This window comes from Pimephales promelas, chromosome 8 (genome assembly GCF_988280905.1).
Source record: "Pimephales promelas chromosome 8, fPimPro1.hap1.1, whole genome shotgun sequence".
NCBI classification, from domain to species: domain Eukaryota; kingdom Metazoa; phylum Chordata; class Actinopteri; order Cypriniformes; family Leuciscidae; genus Pimephales; species Pimephales promelas.
The window spans coordinates 26,160,311-26,184,259 of record NC_142776.1 but is presented as its reverse complement, the minus strand read 5'-3'; the positions used below and the strand labels follow the sequence as shown (position 1 = coordinate 26,184,259).

At 35.7% G+C, this 23,949-nt stretch overlaps 1 protein-coding gene across 1 annotated transcript; it reads right to left on the bottom strand.

Moving 5' to 3' along the window:
• Positions 1-11,086: 11,086 nt before the first annotated feature.
• On the bottom strand, positions 11,087-12,933 carry rgs4 (regulator of G protein signaling 4). Its single transcript, XM_039647772.2, has 5 exons — positions 12,821-12,933; positions 12,399-12,515; positions 12,251-12,312; positions 11,527-11,690; positions 11,087-11,440 (listed from the first exon to the last, which is right to left on the bottom strand). The coding sequence occupies exons 1-5, from the start codon at positions 12,862-12,864 to the stop codon at positions 11,192-11,194; spliced, it is 636 nt and encodes a 211-aa protein (XP_039503706.1). The 5' UTR covers positions 12,865-12,933; the 3' UTR covers positions 11,087-11,191.
• Between the last annotated feature and the right edge of the window lie 11,016 nt (positions 12,934-23,949).

Genomic DNA, 23,949 nt, shown 5'->3' with positions numbered 1-23,949 from the left:
TCCCCACTTGTAATTTATGGCTTTTCGCGTAAGTGCAGAAGTGGTTCATGTACTTATGATGAGGACGTTCTGACCTGAGCATCTAAGGAGAAAGTTCATCAAGGGGAAGAGGCTGGGAAATGGGAACGGGAGAGCATAGGCCTTTTCTTGGAAATGTCTGTGTTAATATTAAAATGCCGAAAATGGTAAACCACAGGAAAACATGGAGTTAAAAACCCACTGAGTACCAAAAGCTTCACTATTAGTCAATGCTTAGAAAAAAAGTGTGACATGTTAAGATTCACTCCAGTCTCTGGGAATTTGTTGTTTGGGTTACCGCTATTGAAAGTTGCTAAGATGGGAATATCAAGTAGGAGGGAATCTCTATAAAGCACTGGGCATATAATTTTTCTATTCTAAAGGACATGTTTATTCCCATGTCACTTTAAAAGCAGAACACGTTTAGATTATGTCATGGAAACCTAAAACATTCAAGCGATTTTTCCCCTGACTTTCTACAGCAAACATTTATCATGATAGCATAAATATACACACATTGTAAGACCTATACACTAGAATGATTACTGCAAAAATGTTATTGAAGTTAACATCTATTATTTGCTCTAAGCATGTGCAGCCAGTCATAATATGTAAGAAGTATGCAATTTATTGCAGGCTGAACAGCATATCAAAATATGTAACCTAAAAGTGTGGTATTCAGTGTCCTTTTGCATGTTTTTTATTTATTTTTTTTTTATTTTATTATTTAAAATGTGTTTCTCAGACACTTATAATCTTGCATGTTTCTTTATTATACTCTATGTGTACCTGTGCCACTAAATCTAATAACATTCATTCAAACATGAGCATGGTTGGTGCTTACAAAAGTCCTTACTGATGCCCCACAATGCAAATTTATAGTTCACTGCAGGACAGGTTTAGTTTAACATGGCTATCATAACCTAAACATTAACCTTGAGAAATTGAATTAATTTGACAAGAATTTTTAGTACAACATGTTTGATAACTATTAAAAACTATTAATTTTGTGGTTAATTAATAATACAATTCTAGCCTAATGAGATTTTGTCAGTAAGGACTACAAGAGTACCTTGCTTATTCATGAAATCTGCGTAAAACTATATGCATGTATGTTTGTTGATCATATAAAATCCATAATCACATTACATTTCTGAAGATTTATTTATTTATTCAGATGTACATATCAGCAACAATTCATTTTATTTTTTTTCTCTAAGATTGATTGTCTGATGTTTAATATTCAAGTTTAAAAGTACCAAGATAAGATTGTGTCCTTTCTTTTTATTTATAAAAACAAATATGATGCCTGTATTTGTCCTTTTCTTTACAATTACCATGTAATTCAGACACTTAAACGTTAAGCTTTGGATTTACTTTGTTTTCCTCCACTTGTTCTCAATCATCATGGAATTTCTCAAAGTTTCTTAAAGGTATTCCATCGACAATCATGCGAATTTCAGTAATATTTGTAGTCCCAGGAGAAAATTGTTAAAATGCCAAATTTGAATAATAATGCAGCTGCTTGGCTTCCTGCATGGAAAGATCTCTCAGCCTTTTCATTTAGCCTCTCAAACAGAGTGTTTTATTCACACAACAATGATAAGATGCAGTGAATCAGTGTGAAGAATAGAAAGATATAAGAAGAAAGAGAGAGGGAGAGGTGGAAAATTGAGATGAAGCAGATGGGTGATGGGAGGTTGCCAAAGTAAACAGTGTCAGACACAAACATGTTCGCATTCATCACCACTCTCATTCCTAGAAATAGACAAATGACTCGTGACTGGGGGTCAAACCCCTTGAGGATTGGCGGAAGTGAAAATACATTCCTTCAACCATTACTGAGTTATATGACAAGCAGCCTTTTCTTTAATGCCAAAGAAAAGAGCATTTCGATTTAGCTTTGGATGTCAGCTTCACCAAAACATTTCTTTATTCAAATGTTTTTGTTTGTACTCTTTTCAAAGACATACAAGAACTCCTTTCATTTAAACGGCACATATCCATATATTCTTTCCTTACAAATTAAATTACTCAAGTTAGGCCCAATTGAAAAGGGTTAAAGGGACTAAATTATTATATTAAGTACAAAACCACATACAGTGACCCTAAATCGTATTCAGAAACTCTAGGATCCTTAAAAGTTAGTCAACCTCAATAAATGTCGGAATGTATTTGTATTAGTAAATGTCACACCAATCTGAAACTGCAATATGCAAACAAATGATGCAAGAGCTCTTCCTAGAGCTAAACTGTATTGGATCCACTGAATGCAAGTTGTAGAGGAGCACGTCTCGATTACGGATGTCAATCGGATGTCCGTTATGATGAAAGACGACAAATGGGGTTTCATCTTCGAAAGAAATAAAACGAGCCAATGGCAAGGAACTGCTCTGGGTCTGTGGAATTTGCATGGCGCAACTCCGCCCCACTGTGTGGGTATAAAAGGAGAGTGCCGGCAATATGCAGATATGTTTCTTGCGCTAGAGCCCAAGAGGAAGCCACACTCCGGGTGGAGTGTGCTGTCACACCAAGGGGACATAGTCGACCTTGCTTCTGGTATGCCAAAACAATGGCGTCCACTATCCAGTGAGACAACCTTTGCTTGGAGAGAGCCTTTCCCTTCAGCTTCCCACCATGAAACATTGCGTTCTCTGTACATAAGCATGAAGGGCGCGTACTGGAAAGAGCAATGCCAAGCCCCTGCCTCCTTCAGGGGCAGCGCTTGCAGGTTCACCACCTGGTCCTGGAAGGGAGAGGTGGGAACCTTGGGCTTGGGCACATGTCCAGGCCGGGGTCTCAGGATCACGTGAGAATAGGCTGCCCTGAATTCCAGGCACGCTTCTTCTACAGAAAATATGCGCTGGTCCCCTACCCTCATTAATGGAAGCCAATGCAACCAGGAGCGCTGTCTTAAATTGACAGGAACTTAAGCTCCACTGATTGCAGAGACTGAGAGGTCCCAATAGGGAATGAGAAGAGGGCAGGGAGGATTCAGTCTCCTCGCTCCTCTTAAGAACCTGATGATCAGGTAGTGCTTTCCCACGGACTTAGCCTCAACTGTGTCATGATGTGCGGTGATAGCTGCAACATAGACTTTTCAGGGTAAAGGGAAACAGCCTTCGCTCCAACCCCTCTTGCAGGAAGAAAAGCACAACACTGATCGGGCATTTTCTGGGGTCTCCTCGGTGAGTAGAGCAGCAGGAGACGAAGAGGTTCAACTTCAACGCGTAGGCATGTCTGGTGGAGGATGTTAGCGGAAGTGATGGTAGCCACCACCGCTGGTGTTAGGGTACTGAAACCTACCTCATCCCATCCAGGTTCCAGAGATCGGGACGAGTGTGACTTAGGGTGTCCCGTCCCTGAGAATGGAGGCTTCCTCAGAGGTATTGACCAGGGAGGTGCTGTCGCGAGGAGTACAAGTTAAAAAAACAGGTCCTGGTGGGCCAATGAGGCGCAACCAAGATGACCTGCTCCTCGTCCTCCCTGATCTTGCACAGGGTTTGTGCAAGAAGGCACACTGGGGGAAATGCATACTTGCGGAGTAACACAACTCCACAACTATTCAGTGTTTTCAACCACATAATGTTTATTTTAGGTTTCATTTAAAGGGGTGATGAACTGAGAAATCAAATTTTCCTTGAGCTTTTGACATCTAAGAGGTTATCATATTATAAGAATATCCTGTAAGTTTCAGAACTGAAAACGTCCTTTTGAGTCCAATATAAGCTTTTATTGACACCAGCCCCAGCAAACGACTCGTTTTTAAAAGTGAGGAACTATGAGGTCAAAAAGGTTAAAACACCACCCCCGCAGAAGAAGATCAACTCAACTCAAGATCAAGGATATCTGAAATATTATCTTATTATTGTCAATGTTTTTTTTTTTTGTTTTTTTTTAGGATTCTTGGACAGTCTTTACTGTAACTTTTGGTCACTTTAGCATCCTTGCTGAATCTTAAAAAATATATATATATATATATATATATATATATATATATAGAACTTGACTTTTGAAGATACTGCATAAAGTCAGCCCATCAAATGAAAATTTTATAATTTAAATAAGCTTTTATTTATTATTGAATAGTATAATTATTGTCAAATGTTTGGCTTGAAATTGTGTTTGCGCTGCATTACTTTAAAAAATGCCACTTGGTTTGATATTTTGTTATATAATGCAAAGAAATGCAGGCATTATATGTCCAAATGCTTGTTATTTGTTCCATTAACAAATAATAGCCTGGCAATTCACATGCCAACTTTCTTTTTATGGCAGTGCTCATTAGACACAGTCGTCAGTGTTGAAACGACAAAAGGCATGTTTCAATCCATAATGCAAATTTAAAGACAGCTCAGCTGAAGCTATAACAAGGTATAAATGTGCGTGCATGTGTGTGTGTGTGTGTGTGTGTGTGTGTGTGTGCTTGTTTTTCTATCCCATTGGGACTTCAACCTGAATGCACATGAGACTCATGGGTATTGAGGTCCCCATAAGAAATCAAGCTTATAAATCATACAGAATGAGTTTTTTTTTTTAAAAAACATGTAAAAATGCAAAAAGTTTATTTATTTATTTATTTATTTGTGATGGGTAGGTTTAAGGGTAGGGATAGTGTTAGGGGTTAGAATATACAGTTTCAACAAAATAAAAAACCTTTGTGTCTATGGAGAGCCCCCACAAAGATAGCAAACCAGACGTGGGCCAGGATGCTAATCATGCCCTTTTGGCACAATGATGTTGTGCCAGCTATTTGTGCATGCACACAAATGGAAACAAATGTGGCTAGTATACACAAAAACAAAACCAGGAACCAGATAATGACTGTGCAAAGCTCAGATGGAAGGCAAGATAATGCTCTGTAAATACTCACTGCATATAGTCATTTGCGTAGTAAAACCAGACCGCTCTCATTAAAAAGACAGCTGTGAATGTGCAGTGTTTTTGATGGCCACCAAGATTTACATAGGAGGATATAAATTCTAGGAAATTTAAATCTTGAACTAGTTTGGATAACACCTAAGGTAGCAAACACCTAAATATACCTAAATATAATTTGCACAATGTGGTAAGACTTTACATTAAAGTTTACATTTTTTTAACATTAGTCAACTACATAGTAAAATATGGTAACTTTATATTATTATAATTTTATTCTAAAAAATAATTGGGTTACACTTTATTTTACGGTGTCTGTTTTATAGTGTAATTTAAGTTTTGATAAATAATTATTATTAATAATAATTAACTACCTAATGAGTTAGGTTTAGGATTAGGATTTGGTTTAGGGTAAGGGTTAGGGCTAGTTGCATGCAATTATGCATAATTTATAGTAATTACTATAGTAACTACATATAAGATTGTAAAAAGGACACTATAAAAATAATATTACGTAGCCTACAGTGGACTCATTTTGTTGGTGTTTCTGCAAAACACTTATATAAAGGTTAAATGCACTGGTTTTGTGGTATGGTTATAGGTTTAAGGGTGGGTTGAGGAATAAGGGAAGGGTTAATGGTGTAGATGTAGATGTAATTACTTAAAGGGGACATATCATGCAAAATCCACTTTTTTAGCCCTTAAATGCATTTTGTTGTATATTTGGAGTGTTTATAAGTACAGAAAAGATGAAATTATTCTCTTCAGGTGCTTTGTTTATATCTTTATATTCTGTTTTGGTCATATTTTTCAACCTGTTCAGATTTTTCTGTTCTCTATGACGTTTTTTGAACTATCATGTCACAGTATTTGCAGCGGAACTGACAAATAAGGACTTTAACTACCGGTCCAACACTTCGAGCAATCCGCCATTATTATTTCTCGCTCTGATTTTGTAGTCCGAGCTCAATGATGCAGAAGTTACGAGAGGGCAAGTCAAAATGTTCGGTTTTTAGATGTAGTGACCTGAAGCACTTCAAGGATTCCCACTTCAACAACCTCCGCCAGTAACGTTATACAGAATGGTTTGCCGATTGACTTCGTCTGACTGAGAGGTAAATTCCTTCTATCTTTGGAGACGACGAACAGAGCATTTCGATAAATATCGTTAATAAAAATAAAGTACTTTACTTTCTTAAAACACATGGTGGTCATGGTTTAGCAGTACCTTTGTCTTTCTTTGTTTTTGTTTTGAAGTAACGTTACACGTCTGCAGTATTATTGTTCTTGAGTTTCATCAATGGTCATTTAGCTGCTGTGTTTTCTGATGCTTTTCTAAACGTATCATATTATCAATACAGATTTTTTGTGGTAAGATTAGACCATATAGTCAAATAGTCGACTTTCACTAATAACACAACACAGTTAACTCACATACCAAATATATCCGTATGAAGAGGTTGTTCTGCAGGTTCGCCGTCGTCTTTATCAACTCGCTCGCTCTGGCTCGAATAGTATGTAAGGCTTGATGGACAAGTCTTCTGTTGTTGACATTTTATTAACGTGTGAATAAAAATGTTCTTTGAAGGTATCGTATATAATCGTATATCTCTAATAAAACTACAATAATGGCCGAACGTGGGGAGTTGAACTGACCGTGAACTCATCGACCTGGAGAGCGGGCGGGGTGAGACGCATCTCCTTTTTATTTAAAGGGGCCGCTTTGAAACGGGTCGCTCAAAGACGCACATCAGAAAAGGGGTAGAAAAGGGGCTTGTGGAGCTATAATAATGAGGAATTCAGACCCAAGCATTGCAGTTATGTTTTATATAGACCACAACAGTATGATTTATATGTAAAAATTAATGATTTAAAAGCATGATATGTACCCTTTAAATTAGTCACAGCTGTAATTATATACAGGGTTTTTTAAAAAATATATATATAAGTATGTAAAAAATGTTTGCAAACAAATGCATTGCATCAAATGATTCAAATGTTAGTTTTTAATGGACCTGCTGGCATGAAATAACAATGAACAGCATAAACATCAATGAATTCTGTAACAAATAATGCTTGTCATCAGTTAATGCATTAAGTTAGCTAATGGGATCGTATTATGTGTTGCTCAAAAATACCTGTAATCTGATATGATTTTATGCACCAGAAGTTTCTAGTTGTGCATCACAAAAAGACAATGTTTGTGTCCGAAACCGGCCCCTTATAGAGCCATTATATTCTTAGAAAGCCCAGAACCAGCACAAAATAGCACCTTGTTAAACTGGATACTGAAATGCAACCCTAAATAATTCAAAGCTCGCAAATTCATTCAGCCCGTACTGTTCCTTGTTAAACAGATTTTGAGATGCCGATTATAATGGTCTATTCTTTTTTTGGTTGGAGCAATGCTGTTCTGTGTGTATCTTTCTGCCATTTCAAAAGCTGCCCACTCCAATAACACAGATCAAACAGGCACTGCAGCACCTGAAGCGCCAGAGAAGAGTGTAATTACATCAAGCCCTGTGCTGAGCCATAATGAGCAGACTCTGTCCTGCAGCAAGATCCTGTCACTAAAGAGAACAGAGAACAGAGGAAAACAACCTGTTCTCTGCTCAACCAGACGCTCATTTTCTCCTCTGGAAATGCAGGCAAAGGCAAAACATGTTGTGTCACTGTAGGTGAGGGGTGCTGAGAAGTCTCACATTTCATTTGGGGAATGTAAAACAGCTATGTAGGTAGCGATTCAATTGTTTTTGTTGTTTTTTTTGGGTTTTTTTTAACAAATGCGATTGTGACGACATATCTTATCATCTCCCTTTTGCTGAATTTAATTGAACAGAAAAAAAGCAAAAAGGCAAAAGGCCCCTTGGGGTAAAAAGGCCCTTTTGAATTTTTTTTTTTTTTTGCTTTACCAAAACTGCAAATAGAAACAAGCACCAACACAACACTTTCCTAAATAACACTGCACAATATTAAATTATTTAATTACAAAAGTAATTAACTATTACAAAAGGGTTGACTGAGGTGAGTTGATCAGAGATGTTCTACCATGATTATAAATACTTTTTCATTTTTATAATAAACAATAATCAAAAAAAATGTAAAATTGTATATTTTAAAATTGAGAAAAACATCTTGTTAACACTTTACTTGAAGGGGTGTGCATAAGACTAACATGACACCTTCATAATCATGACATGACATATGTTATAAATATGGAAGTTTTATGCATGTTTGTGACTGTCATTAAGTGTCTTTCGGTCAATAATGACATTTCACATTTTGAATGCAAATATGACATTGTTAGAGATGTCTTTGTTATGACACCTTGACATTAAGACAACACAACCTGTCATAAACATGACATAGCAAGATTAATTATCAAACTTAAGAAACCACCTAGCTTTATTGGTTAACATTACATTAAACTGTCAGGTTTGTTTTGACATTGGCTGTCATGAAGCCATTATAACTTTTTCATGACAAATTCAATTACTAGCACTGCAGTTGAGGTCACGAAAAATATTCATGACACAGTTATAATGGCCTTATGACAGCCAATGTCGAATCCAACCACATGACAGTTTATCTTAATTTTATGTCAAGTTGTCATGACAAAGACACTAACAGGTTATATGATGTTATGGTTTATGTCAAGATGTCTTAACAAAGACATCTTAATGTCATATTTGCATTCAAAACGTCATTATTGAGCGAAAGTCACTTAATGACAGTTGTCATAAACATGCATAAACCCTACTTCACATTCAAGACATATGTCATGTCATTATGAAGATGTCATGTCAGTCTTATGCACACCCCTTCAAGTAAAGTGTTACCTTTTTTAAGGATTGAATCAGTTTTTTTTTTAACATACAATTAATTACTTTGAGGTTGGAGATGGATTGCACTATTAAAAAAAGGATCCAGTCTGGTTAAAAGTTCCACTAGAAACACTGTAATTTTAGCATAGGGATGAATTTGGAAGATGCCTGTGTATAAATAAATTGTTTTCCTTGAGTGAGATTGAATAGACTTGTTTTGAAGCATGTGCAAATTGTGCTCATTACCTGCTACAGTACAATCACAATAGTCATTTATGAAATATGCTTTCAATATTCTTGCTGCTGATATACGTTGTATAGTTACTAAAAGCAACAAAGGTTGTATTGCTACAATAAAGAGTGTTTTGAAAGTTATTTTCGATAAGTATTTGTATATTTTTCTCAAAGAAATAATGCTGTGTTACGAGTATTTGCATAATGAATCAATTGTGTTTTCAATCATCATAAACTTTGGAAAACACATTCCTTTTGTAAGCTACAGCTCTGTGTGAGATTTACAGCAGTATTTCATATTAATCATTTCACTCATCACTTCATTTGTGTTTATGCTTTCCTTTGAATGTAACGCATCTTTGAAGAGGTCTCATCATTTGTTTACATCAATCGATTTTCTCTGCTTTGCTCTTCAAAAGAGATCAGAACCAAATGTTCCCATCTTGCAGTCGTCTCAAAAAGAACCCACTCCAGCTCAGCCTCTTTGAGCACTTTGATTTCTTACAAAAAAAATCTCTCTCTACATTGTTTTAAAAACAGCAAGAGATGAGGCAGAGTGAATGGATTAAAGAAAAGATCATTGTTTGCTCTCTCACAACTTTTCATCAACATCTTAACAACGCTCATAATAATGCTCATAGTTTGCATGTGAGGTCACATTGACTTTGTCACGGTAACCTTGTCTTTAAGAGTTTTCTGTAAAGCTGCTTGGAAACGATTCAGAAAAGCACTGGCTTTACAAATAAATGTGAATTGAATTGAAAAGTTGTACCTCTGTCTTTGAATCATTCTTTATCTGTGTTCTTTAGGAAGGAAAAATATTGAACACATTGTTTCTGGCATATCTATTAATACTTTTTGAATGTGTCAATACAGCTTAAGTAATCTTTGTTAAAAAGGCCATTTCAAATATTTTCTTATAGGAATATCTGATAAATGCCCATGAGAGAACTTGTAGTTTTTGAGATCTGAACTTCCTGTACACTTTCACTCAATGTCCTAAACATCCACATCCACAAACGTACTGCAATCCTCCATTACGTCACACTCAAGTTGCATACAGGGTTATTATTAAGTGTTTTGAGAGAGATAATGGTTATTGACATGACATTTTTAATATATTTGGTGGAAATGTTTCAGTAACGAGATATAGATTGCAACCAAATTAAATATGGAAATACTAAAAACAATTTTTATTGAAGATATATGAATGGATCTTTGCTCTCTCAAGAAAAAGTTAGTAGGCTATATACTCAAAATTGTTGTTTAAAATCATGAGATTAAATATTTGAAAGCAATTTGTTTCGAAATGTAAAATGCTGCAGTTGTCTGGGACTTTTAAGTATTTCGGAGTCCATTTGAATTTTATGATATTATTTTATTCATAAATATGACAAAAATAAATAAATATGGAACCAGTAACAAATATGTAAACATCTTACATGTGAACATTTATTCTAACCGAAGCATTTGTGATATGAAATGTAAAAGTCTGCCTTACAGCCGAGACACAGTTTCACAACCAAATGCGTTGTGAATCATTGGCAATGACAGGTAATACATTGCACATGCACATCACATTCATTTGTCATTTTGTGGATTATGATGGATGGCCAATAGAAAAAATATGCTGGAAATTTCACATTTTAAGGAGAAAGAAATTACATCACCTTTAAAGTTAAGAGAGCTTATGCATTCACATATATACATACATATATACTCATATTATACGACATTACAAGGTTAAAGAGAATACAATTGGTTATTGTTAGTGATGTTGATGATGCTATTCTCATCGTAGCTCAAATAAAATCCTAAGCACAAGACTTTTTTCCATCTGTAACAGTCACTTAGTTGTAGACAACAACACATGTATTGTTTTCCCAAAGCCAATTCAGGGAATATTACGGTTGAATACATGTGGGTTATTTTTGTTGTCAGTAAAAGCACTGCCTGCATAAAACCCATTAAGAAGATTACCATGTACTCTCAAGAAGTCACAACATCGCTGCAAAGCTAAAAGTGGGAAATATCTTTAGCGTAACAAGTTCCACCCCAAGGGTCTTGACTAAAAGGCAAATGTGTTTTACGATCACAATGGCTGAACCATCTACTGATGTTTAGTTTGGCTTACAACCTTTTTTATTCATGAACATGAACAAGCATTACAAAGCCAAAGTGAATGGAAATCACATTATGGCAAAGTTCGTCATAGACTTTGTTCATCTAGGGTCAGATTAAGCATAACTAGGCAGGCACTGACTGTGGTCAGAAATGTGTTGCTTTCCTTTCTTCTCTAAACTGCAGGGTTTGTTGTGCGTCAGTGGTTGAGACAGATCCATGAACAGTTTGGATTTCAGGAAGCGCCTGTATGAGTCTTTTTCCATTAGGGTGAAGATCTTACTCTGAGCCTCTTCAAAACACGATGCGTCACACCTTTCAAGATTCTTCCTAGCCTGTTCTCTGGTGGCCGAATCCAAATTCACCTAAAAAAAAAGACAAATGGACATTCATGAGGACATTTTACATGCGACAAGTGAATAAAACAAGTGCAGTCAAGCAGTGCTCTCACCTCACTGGGGGAATCGGCATCAATGTATCGCTCAAATATCATTTTAGCTTTCAGATTCATCTTGTCCACAGATGTCTGCTTGAAATCCTCACAGGCCACCCAAAATTCAATGTTCTCTTGACTGTACTCAGACTGTAAAAAGGAAGCGAAAGCCCTCCGACCATCTGAAAGGAAAGAATTGAAGTGAGACTCGATATAGTAAATATTAAATAAGAATAGAAAATGATATAATAGAATAGAATAGAATTGTGAAGACATTCAAATCTGCATCTAATCTCATTATTCAGAGGGAGCGGATGCTGAGGAGGTTCAGGAATGAAGAGGTCAAGGCTTTGAGTCTGAGGGGGATTCTCTGAGGACTGCCCTAGTGGTTGATGACCCCTGAAGCCCACCAGAGCAGAACACTCCAGCTCTTCAGGGGCCACCAGTGGAGTCTGCGGACACGTAGCACGCGCGCTCTGGAGCGTGAGAAAAATATGGTCATGGCCTGTCAGAGCGATTATAAACATAGTCTCCTTTAACAGAGACATTAATGAGGCCAAGGGCTCTTTGACAGCAAATACAAGGCCGAATAAACAAGGGGCAGTGCAGAAGTCTCGGGCTTTCTTATTAAGCCATTAGTACGCAGCCTGTTCATCATTAACCCATGTTGGTTTCTAAGATTTAATCAGGAGTGGATTTTTTTGTTATTATTACTGCATAACCAAATAATCTGGAAACTTACCATCATTTTTGATCAGGTTGTTAAATGAAGTTTTCCATTTCTCAATTTCAGCTGGAGGGATTCTACAATCAGATGAAGAATTAATAACCACAATGTTCAATATAATATAATATAATATATTATAATGGCCATGTCGCTCCAGCCATACCTGTTCACCACTGTGACCTTCGCCTTCTCCTTCTCTTTCTCCTTCAAAGCCTTCTGCTCTTGAGGTGGATCTGGCTTTTGAAGCAGATAGCCAATCTTATGCTTTATGTCTTTAGCGCTGTGGAAGAAAATATGTCATTAAAAGACTCTATTGTGAAAAACAAAATTATGGAAAGCAAAAGTAACTTAAAAGTAGCTTATTTTCTGTTCAATATCTCTCAAATGACTGCTTTTAATTTACAAGCATAATAAAACCCTTTTCCTTTTTACATTACTTAAAACAACTATTGAAATATCAAAACAACATAAGTTCTTATTAGTCCACTTGAGAGTATACAGAGTATAAAAAATATATAAAGTCTTGAAACATTGAACAAATAATAAAGTATATCACCTATAATTTGCAAATGAGCATATTCATACCTTTTTAAGCATGTTGCTGGGAGGTCCGCAAGCCCTTTACACATGGTGCTGGTGTGTAATACAAATCCAAAGCTACAGAAAAAGAGTGCGTCACAAAGCAGATTCTCACAATCTCAATGCAGTCTCCTCCTACAACTCTTCTTTTATACAGCCCCAGCCTTCACAACAGAACAGTCAGCCAATCACAACAGAGGCAGAAACCAAGCTGATGCAAAACCAGTTTCCAAAGTGTTTTAAAATGGTATGAAAGGTATGATGTATAATAAACATGTGATGGATTTTAATTTTTGTATACTTTCACTTCATTTTTTGAATGCAAAATTAAAGAAAAAATCAAATGAATAAAAAAATCTTAAATAATTCAAAAAATTAATTAAATGGAAGGGGCAAAAATTCTTTGCAAAAGAGTAGTAGAACTCACAGTGGTTAATATATCATTTATAGAGCTATATAAGCTTCATATTGTTTCATTTTTTTTCACCCAGGAAGTTCTCTACACTTATTTTTTATTAAAACCACTTTTATTAAAATGTCGTTTATAAAGCTATATATATATATATATACTAAGCTTCATAGTGTTACATTTTTTTCACCCAATTATAGTTTATTATACTTTTTTTTTATTAAACTCACTCATATTTTTAATGCAAATATTCACCAAATGTCATGTTTGTGTCATAATATTGCACTTATTCATCAGACCCTGCAGTCTGAACAAACAATCACAGCACAAAATGTATTTAAACACTTTGACTGACCTCCATGACACCATGCAGCCTTTAAGGTCAGAGAACATTCTCTAAGTTGTCAAATACCTGTGGTCTCCATGCTCAGTTTAACTTGTTTGTACCCCTAAATAACCTAAAGAAATGGATCTGTGATAAGAAATAAATATTACACATTAGGAAATGAGAATAAAGCGGTGCACAAGGCAACTCAATACATCAAGTCATAAATTTCAATACATCCTTAAAGAAATATTTCCTTTATATCAAGACCCCATTATTATTTTGAACTGATCAAGTCATGACACAAATCTCTTTAATGGAAAAAAAACAAATTTACTACAGAACAAAAGGAAAAGGCAAAAGGCCAAATTCTGTAATGATACGGAGACAGGAACAGACTGCTAATCACTGGCTATCATTACCCTGATTTACAGAGCTATCAGATCATGTCAGGTCAGTGTAAGATCATCTATTACCCTCTCACAAAGGAAATGCACTTCATTTTATAATTTATGGAAGCATTAAAATCCTGATAGCAAATAATTTATTGCAAGAAAGACATTCTAAATGCAATTTAAAAATTATTAAAAACAAACATGTCATCAACATTTGGAGTTAATTAAACATTGCACATTGTAAAATATATTTTTGTGGACGTAGAAAGTTCTCAATTATCTGAATGTACCAGTTCAGGAAGTAATTAAGAAACATTAGTTTGATTTGCAATGGGGGTTGAATCATTTCTATTACAACTTTGTGTGTGTGTGTGTATGTATGTATGTATATATATATATATATATATATATATATATATATATATGAAGAGTTCAGATGCAAAAGCCTCTAAGTGCCATTTGAAATTTTCTTCTAGAATGATCATTTTTATCAAGTTCGTATATTTAAGTTCAGTAATTTCACTTAAATGACAATTCATAGGTAATCTTCATTGCCATTTAAGTGAAATCACTGAACTTAAATATACAAGCTTGATAAAAATGATCATTCTAGAAGAAAATTCCAAATGTCACTTAGAGGCTTTTGCATCTGAACTCTTCATATATATATATATATATATATATATATATATACACACACACACACACACACACACACACACACACGCACACACACACACACAGTATACAGACTTTCAGTTGTTTGCAATGAACAAATCAAACAAAAGTAATTTAAATAGCTTAAACCAATAAATCTCTCAAGTGGTTTCCCTGGATTTAATCACAAATTCAACTTCTAAAGACTTTTGCAGCCTCAAAATGATTTAACCCCCTGAATAGAAACCCTCACAACAACACAAATCTGCAAAATGTGTTGCCTCAAGCACACCTTATTTAACAAATCAGGGGCTTCATTAGTTGCATCAGGTGTGTTTAAGCTAGAACACATGAAATATTTGAACTGGCAAAGGGTTTGTTGAGTGTCATGTTTGACTGCATGATAGAAATATGGCTAAGTCAAAAGAATGGTCCAAAAGTTCAAAAAAGATATCATCGCCCTTCACAAACAAGGAACATGAGTCAAAAAGATAGTGAAGACACTAAATGTTCCTAGAGACACCATTGGAAGCATAGTTTGGAAGTTAAAAGCTAAAGGAAGAGTGCTCTTTGCATCCTCTGGCACTGGAAACCTGCATATGGAAGGTAAGATGGATTCATTGAAATATAAAGAAATCCTAAAAAAAAAACAAAAAAAAAACGTCATGCCGTCAATGAGGAAGCTGAAGCTTAGGACCTTCCAACAGGACAATGATCCCAGGTATACCACTAATTCCACAATGGCTTGGCTGCAGAAGAAGTCCTAGAAGAGTGGCTATCAGTCACCTAACTTGAACCCCATAGAAAATCTCTGGTGGAATTGAAGGCGGCAGTTGCAGTACGCAAAACCAAGAATATTTCTGACCTGGAGGCCACTGCTCATGAGGAATTGGTTAAGATTGCTCAAAAACGCTGCCAGGTCATAACAACAAAAGGGAGTACTAAAGATGCTTGCCATGAAGGGATTGAATCAGTTTGAGACTGCAGAAGTCATTAAAAATTGCATTTTAAATTGAATTCGATTTGGGGAAACCACTTTTTTGTTGTGTCGAGCTAAGTGAAGGTCTGTGAATTCTGCCAATAATCCTGAATTGCAATGGGGGTTGAATAATTGATTCAGTCACATTTCATCTTGCTTCTCACATGCAGACTTTGTTCACAAAACGTGCTTAAAAGCACGTCTCTTCTCACTCAGTCCCGTTCCAATTGTTGACACATCCATGCAAAGTAGCTATTGAACCAATCCTATCAATAGTTCTGGTAATTCACATGCCTAAAGACAAACCTGTGACTTCAGAACCAGAAAAATCTATGCAGTAAGTCTATCAGTTCCAGTTCATTCAACTGCATCAGCCAGAGACCAAATAAGGTGTGTATGAATGAACAATAGTTTAAACCAGGGCAGACTGAGAATGTGATAACTAAGGTCATATGAGATCATATTCAGGGGAAATGTCAGCCTCTCCTTCTATAGCCTACACCTTTCTTCTTATCATAAGTTACTTGGTCCCAGATGTGGGGCTGTGACTCGAAGCATGCGGGCCGTTCTGCTCCATTAAGTTTTAGACATTGGAAAGCTCAGAGGTTTTTCGCTGATTACGCATTCGATGCAGTCTCCTGTAGATAAATGATTACTAGAATGCAAGATTAGTCTGTAAACAAACACAAGCTATTTTCAGTCAACCACAAAAGAAGTATAAATACTAGTATTAACAGCAACAACAACAATACTAGTAATAACAATAATTAATGCATTGTATATATATATATATATATGAAGATTTCAGATGCAAAAGCCTCTAAGTTTCTTCTAGAATGATCATTTTTATCAAGCTTGTATATTTAAGTTCAGTGATTTCACTTAAATGGCAATGATAATTACCTATTAATTGTTATTTAAGTGAAATTACTGAACTTAAATATACAAGAAAATTTCAAATGGCATTCAGAGGCTTTTGCATCTGAACTCTTCATATATATATATATATATATATATATATATTCGTCACTTCTTTGTCATGCATGAATATGCCCAATTATAGGCCCATTATTTATTGTGCATTGAAATATGACCATTAGGTGGAGTTTTCCTTCTAACTACCTGCCAAAAAATCAGACTAAATTGCTGTGCAATTGATTAGCATGTTGGAAAATAGCAAATGTCACATCACCCCTCATGCAAGATAAAGACACAGTCAGGTGTACATAATGTACAAGAGCAAAACTACAAAATAGGGCAATTTTGAAAATTGTCGTCTGATGGTACATTCACGCCTAAGTGTGCAATTCTAGGCCGATAACATGCAAACATACTTTTCAGAAATTATAGCCCAGACTTCAATTGATTCATGTGTCTATTGTTACCTTAATGGAATGTTAGGATCAAACAGCCTTTATGGCAAACAGTAACAATTAAAAAATCGTTTTAAAAAAGAAAAAGAAAAAAAGCATAAGAATAAGAAAAAAAAAATCAAAGTGAATGGTGATTGGGGGGGAAATGAGGTGAATTGGGCCAGGTACCTGGCAGTGGCGTTGTAAAATTGGGATTTCACATGGAAGAACTACATTCCTTTAAGCTCAATATACACATCACCTCACAAAACCTTCAAAGTTCATACTTCAGTTGATGCACAAGCATATTGATCAAAGAACCAGACTCCAGATGTGAAACAAGCTTGTGAGGTGAGATCACCGCTCTTGGCTCAATGGTGTTTAATCTCTCTGTCTATCAAATCATGAGGAAACAAAATATGGTTCACCTCAGAGTAATGTCATTTCAAATCAATTCTAGCTGCTGCGTTTGCACAGGAAATGGAGTCTTGGTAGCCTTAGGTTGTCCGGGTCATTTTTCACCATAAAATATTGTGGTTAATCAGGTTAATCAGAATCCATAAATAAAACTAAATAAAACAAATAGATGTGTTCACCGGATCCATTCCAAACCAGTGAGCTGCCAACAGAGGCGACATTTTTAAGGGATTATGAACACATTCAAAAGGTATAGTCATGTTATGATAGCCAATTTGAAACTAAATCAGGATCAACTAAGTCAGGATCACCTCTACAGTATATGCTTGTTGAGTCTAATGTCACGCGTCACAGTTTCCGGGTCCAATCAGATGCCAAAACCAAACAACAAACTGTCCAAATATAACGGTGTTCTGCGATATTATTAAAAAATCATGATCCTAACCATATCCATATGTCATATAACTCATATATTTATGAATTGCTAAAAAAAAATGGTGCCTGGGATGCTGTGAAGACTGTAATGCAAAGCCAACGCATGTTTTTAAAAAGCAACTTTGTTATATGAAAAAATAGAGATCATAAAACAGCTGAGAAGTCCCAGCTGAAGCAATAGAAGCTTAGACCAAGAAACAGTATTACCAACCCGATCTCACGACCAAGTTGTACGAATTCGACGAATGATTAAAAAGTGGCTAATTCGTAACAATTCATACGACCTCACTCGTACGAATTAATACGATTTTGCTAAATCGTACATATTTTTCGAATTGGCCAATTCGTATGAATTCGTACGAATGACCTACCCCTTACCCCGCCCCTAAACTTAACCATCACGTGGGTTAAGACAAATCGTACGAATTAGTACGAGTGAGGTCGTACGAATTAGTACGAATTAGCCACTTTTTAATCATGCGTCGAATTCGTACGAATTGGTCGTGAGATAGTGTTGGTATTACATCATTACTTTACTGTGTAGAAGCTGCAATGCCTGAATGCATTGCGATATCAGTGAAGAAAATCTATTTAAGATGGTGATATTTTGTTAGACTGAAAAGTGCATTATAAATAAAATAGTTTAATATACCTATGGTCTTTAGTGACCTATTTCATAAGGTGGCAATGTTTTGTACACAATGATGAAGTGACGTTTTAAGTTACCGCAGGCAGAAAACAAAAGAATAGGAAGTATCAGTAGCAAAACGCAATCAAATGACACTGTCACTTGATGGTGAATCTGGTGAAGAAGCTGTCAACGATCAAAATATAGATTTTGAAGATGTTGAAAATGATAGTTTTGAGAATATGATTGAGATTGCGAATATAGGCCAGATGCTGAATGCACTGGGAAATGAGCTCTGACGTGGACAGTGATGATGGTATAAAACATCTACTCAAACTAAAGCTCCAAATGTAACAAACTGTGCTTTATTTTATTCGGGTGTTACTCTAATATCAGGAGAGTTTTAAATTATCGCGACAGGTAGAGATCCTTGGATGTTAGACCCGGGTAGCTAAAGACTAGAATATATGTAAAAAATAATTGGCGAACCATTAATGATTAAATTTAACATATTTTTTGGGGAGGTAGGTTAAATAACACAATAACTGTATATGGTCTTTAGATGGCTGATGACTCACCATGACTCTAGTGATTCATTGCCAGTCCAGAGGAACCTGACAACTGCATTTAAAAATCCATTTCTTAAGAATTATTCAGTTGATAAATAGACATGCAGCATAAGCCAATTGTTGTCAGCTTTCATAAGTCTGCTATGCTATTACATATTGATAAAGTACAGGAAACAACCATTTGTTTACAGTTGCAGTTAAAATGTTAATGTAGTGCTAGTCATTTGTCCCGCATTGGTTACTGGTTAGTTTTGTATGAATTAAAAAAAAAAAAAAAAATCAGTATCTGGGAAGCATTAAAAAAATAGTTTTATTGATTAGTTAATACTGAAGTACCACTTGCATCTGTGCGCTATTACTAGTTTGTGAATCAGAGTTTCTTGTTAGTTAATGATAGTTACCAGATTGTTAATATTGTATTACTCAATGGTTCTTGTGTAGTTATTCTTTAACGAAGGAACCGTATTCTAAAGTGTAGGTAGTGGGCAGCTTATGGCTTTTTAAAAAGAACCATTTAGAACCAATGAAACATTTAGTAAACAACATTATGTTCCAGCCTTTACTTATATCACATCCTCCTTTGTTATGCTAGAGTTAGTCCATCAACGCACTGCCTTCAGCACACATTTCTGCTTGAATGAGAGGCAGGTGCTATTCGGGGGTTTGGTCTTATCGGCCTCAGATAAAGAGAGAGAGAAAAACACAGTGCTCAACACTCAATCACTGTCTGACTGAATAGCTCAATGATGCCGTGGCCAGACAACATAATAACAGTTTTTTGTTGTAATTTCAGAAATTTCATTTAACAGAAAGGCTGCTGGCTTCACAGATTGTTCTTATGAGCTCATTTATTAGTAATGTAAAAGCACCCATGCCTCTTTGCGTTTATGAAAACAGAAACTGTTAATAGTATGTTTCAAGTATGTTAGGATAGGAAAAAAAACTATTCACATCCAATATTCTTTATTGTTCAAAACAAATGTGACAGACTGTCTTCCATGGAACGCTGAAGTTTTTGTTTTTAAGAATATCTTGGCCAGTCTTTTAACATAATGGAAATAAATGAGGGGTGGAACTGTCAAGCTCTGCAATACCATATAAACACCATCCAAATAAAATTCCACAAAATTGTGCAAGTCTTTCAAATTCATATCATAGCTTTGTGGGAGGAACAGACAGCAATTTAAGAGCTGTTCATGAGAAAAAAAAACAATACACATGTTCTTAATCGAATCCACTTCTCAAGTGATTCAGTAACTCAATGATCCGGCTACAAAAGTTTACAGTTTTATATTACCTTAACTCGTCAAAATGAGTAAAGCATCTTTCAACTTTTTTATGAGTTGTTGGTTGATTGTACTTAAAATTTAAAGGTAAAAACAAATGTCTTTATTCATAAACATGTCCTCATTGGTGTAAAATTACCTCTGCCAATGATCTGACTTATCCTAAGCAAAAAAAATCTTATCTTTAAGAAGATAATAGGATTCCGAGCCAAAGGGGAAAAGGAGAAAAAAAAATTAAAAGGAAACGTGACCGGCGAATTCAAAAACCAAGGGTAAATATCGGGATAGATTTTCCCAGGTGGAAAGAGCTAATGAAGGAGAAAGACTTTGAAGTGGACGCTGTAGTTGCCTGCTTTCTGCTCGACAGGTGAGTCAATGTTACGGTCTAAATTACAGGCTTTTTTTCATTGCTTGGTCATATAATTCATTATATAGGCAGCATTACAGTAGAAGTATGTATAGTTAAACTCGATGAAGTGCTATTGGAAGACATGTTGTCATAGCTTCTTGGTACATTTTTTTTTTTTTTTTTTTTTACAGTGTTTGGTCTTTGAGGATTGATAGATTCACTATTTTTGATTCACAGAAAAAGAACTAACAGCACATTATTAAAAATATCTTCTCTTTCATGCATGAAAATTTGGCATGACATGAGGCTGAGTAAATGACAGTTTTGTTTTGTTTTTCAGTGCACTATTCCTTTAAGACAGACACATCTTCAGCATACAACTGATAAATTTTTTTAAAAAAAAATCCCATCTGAGCGTTTCTGAGTCTAAAGTTCAGCTTCTGGTTATCTGTTGTATTTCAAAGACTGATGACGTAACTCAAGACAGATGATAAATGAATATTGTAAAACAGGTGCTATTAAGCTTTCTCTATATCGTTCCCAGGACTGGGACGTTTATGGTCATTTACAACCCTGTTTCTAAATGGAAAATGGAAACGGTGACAGGAAGGTGACCTCTATTTATTTTCATTTATCATTTCATTCTTTTCATTTATTTTCATTGTCTTTCAAATATTGAGTTGAGATTGATATAAAGATTTTTTCAGAGTGAAATTCTGAGTCAAACTGTTGACGTAAGTTATTTAATACTGTGACGTGAATGGCTTGTATGCTGGTATACTTTTCCAGTATCATCAGTTGATTCATGACACACTTAAATAAGGGCAAACAAACAAACTCCTTTGTCCCCCAACTATCTAAGAGAGTGAGAAAGTGTTTGACCCATGCGAGGGAGCATGTGTGAGGAATTAATGTGGCCGTGTCTGTTAGCGGGAACATAAATAAACGTGGAGCTACGTGCCAGGCAGCACAGAAAGAGGTGAATATTTGGCCAGATGGCGTTCAAGGACCCATTTCTCCTTTCAGCAGAGACCTGGACTGTTTATGTGTATGTGTTTGAAACTCATGCATGCTATCCGCTTTGTGTACTGAAAGACCAAAGAGATTGTTCCCTTAAATCAGAGCATTTTCAGCACGCTTCAAAGCGCTGAGAAAGAATGAGGTTACGACAGGTTCAGTCTTCATCACTGCTTGATGCTGATTAGGCCCATTGACGGAGTGAACTTCAACCTCAGCGTTACGAAATCATGTGATTTGAAAGTCCACAGTGTGTTTCTCAACACCACATTGTCTCATCAACACACTGCACTGTATATGAGGGAGAGTAAAATTTGATTTTACTCTCCGTGATTAATGTTTTCCCTGAACGAACATCTGTTTTTCAGTGAAATCAAGACAGACAAGATAATGGAATAGTTTTTTTTAACAACGAGGCAGTCCATTTGATGAATCAGTCCATATCTACAGGTTACAGAGGTGTGGATTCATTTATTGGTTTGAAATGATCACAGGCTCTGTGTTTTGCGGCATGTATTTTAGTGCATCCATCTTTCTGGCCACCCTGGCAGTCGCTACCTCCATTTCATACTAATGTGGCCATGTCAGGGCACATCTCGTCTGCGCTATTAGTAGATTTGGTTACCCAATAGAATTATGTGTACCTTTTCTTGACCCTGTATTGTTTTATTGTGTTTCACTGTGTTTTGTAAAGTTGTTCTCATGTGTCTTGTGTATTTAATTGTGTAACTTATTGTTGTCTTTCACTTTTTTTCACCTTATCTTGGCCAGGTCACCGTTGTAAATGAGAATTTGTTCTCAATCGGCCTACCTAGTAAAATAAAGGTCAAATTAAAAAAATAAAAAGGGAATTGAAAAGGCTGCAAATGCATCAGAATTATTCGAGACGGCAATGACCCCCTTTTATACTCATCCTGAAATTTCTGTAGGAGATACATTAGAGTGACAACAATCATAAAGTTAGTTTTAAGTAAGTCATAAGATAAAGTACATTTTTAAAAATTGTAAACAGAAGTGCTAAAAACCTATTGGATTTTAGTTTATAGTTGAGGAGGTTTTAAACTTCTTATTATAGTTATTATAGTATAATTACATATAGGATATTATAGTATATTATTATTATATATTATATTTATTATTATATATTATATACTATAAATTGTGTTATGAATGGTGGATTTAAATGTAAATTAAGTATTAGTATTCATTTTTAAGTAGGTATTCATTCAAATAAGTATTTTTAAAAGATAGCGTTTTCAGGCACCCAAAAATGATTGGCCTTTAAAAAGTTTTTAGTTGAAAACGGTTTCGTGTAAACAGCCCCTTAATGTAAGTGGGCGTAAATTTCAAAATCATAATTTACAGTGTGTCTAAAGGACTAAAGTATGTCACACAAAACATAGATGTAATCCAATCGGTCTGCCATTTTATTCCAGCCTACTCCTGTTTGAAGGCTTCATTAAATATTTAGTTTAAACATAGTTGAAAGGTAACCCTATGTACTGTATGATGGAAACGCTCAAACATTTAGTAGTTGTAGTCTAAATAAGTGCTAAATTTGTTACTGGTGAAAATAAATCAGAAATATTTGTATTGCATGTATTTCATTCTCTCATTTACATCTTTTCCACTCAGTAAGTGCCCACCTTTAACACTCAATGTATTCTTTAAGCGTGTGTATTCTCCTTATTTTATCCAGTTATATAATAAGAGCATTGCGGCTACTGTACGTGTCACATGTCCCATATGGAAAAGGACACATGGAGAACTGGATTCTTGACCCTCAGTGGAGGTCTATGGGGGATCTGCAGTCCTATAATCAAGCTTTGGCTGTGGGAGATGGGCTGGGAAAGCTCTCTGGGCGGAAAGAGGAACATCAGGCTGGAACATGCTCAATTACAACGTGAAACCCATGGATGACGCCAGCAGCACTACTATCATCCTGTAAATGTCAAAAACACACCCATGACCTCAGGTCATCGGCCAGCTAGAGTATTGTAAGTAATCAAGGTTTACGGTAAAGATGTATCATGGATCACGTAAAAACGTGAGATTGGTGTGCGCATGAGTGCGTCCTATTAAGACACCAATGGGGAGGAAGTCTCATTACCTAAAACACTGGCCAATTCAGGTGCTTGAGGCTAAGCTTTCTGGGACAAAACAGAGAAAGTGTGAACATGAACAAAGATTTAACAGAGAGAGAACTTGTGAGAAAAATCAAAGTAACTAGACTTGTCATGACTTAAACAGCTATAGTTTGTTTCTGCATCATTAACGTTCAAGTAAATAGAGGAGAACCACAAACAGAGACTGTTTG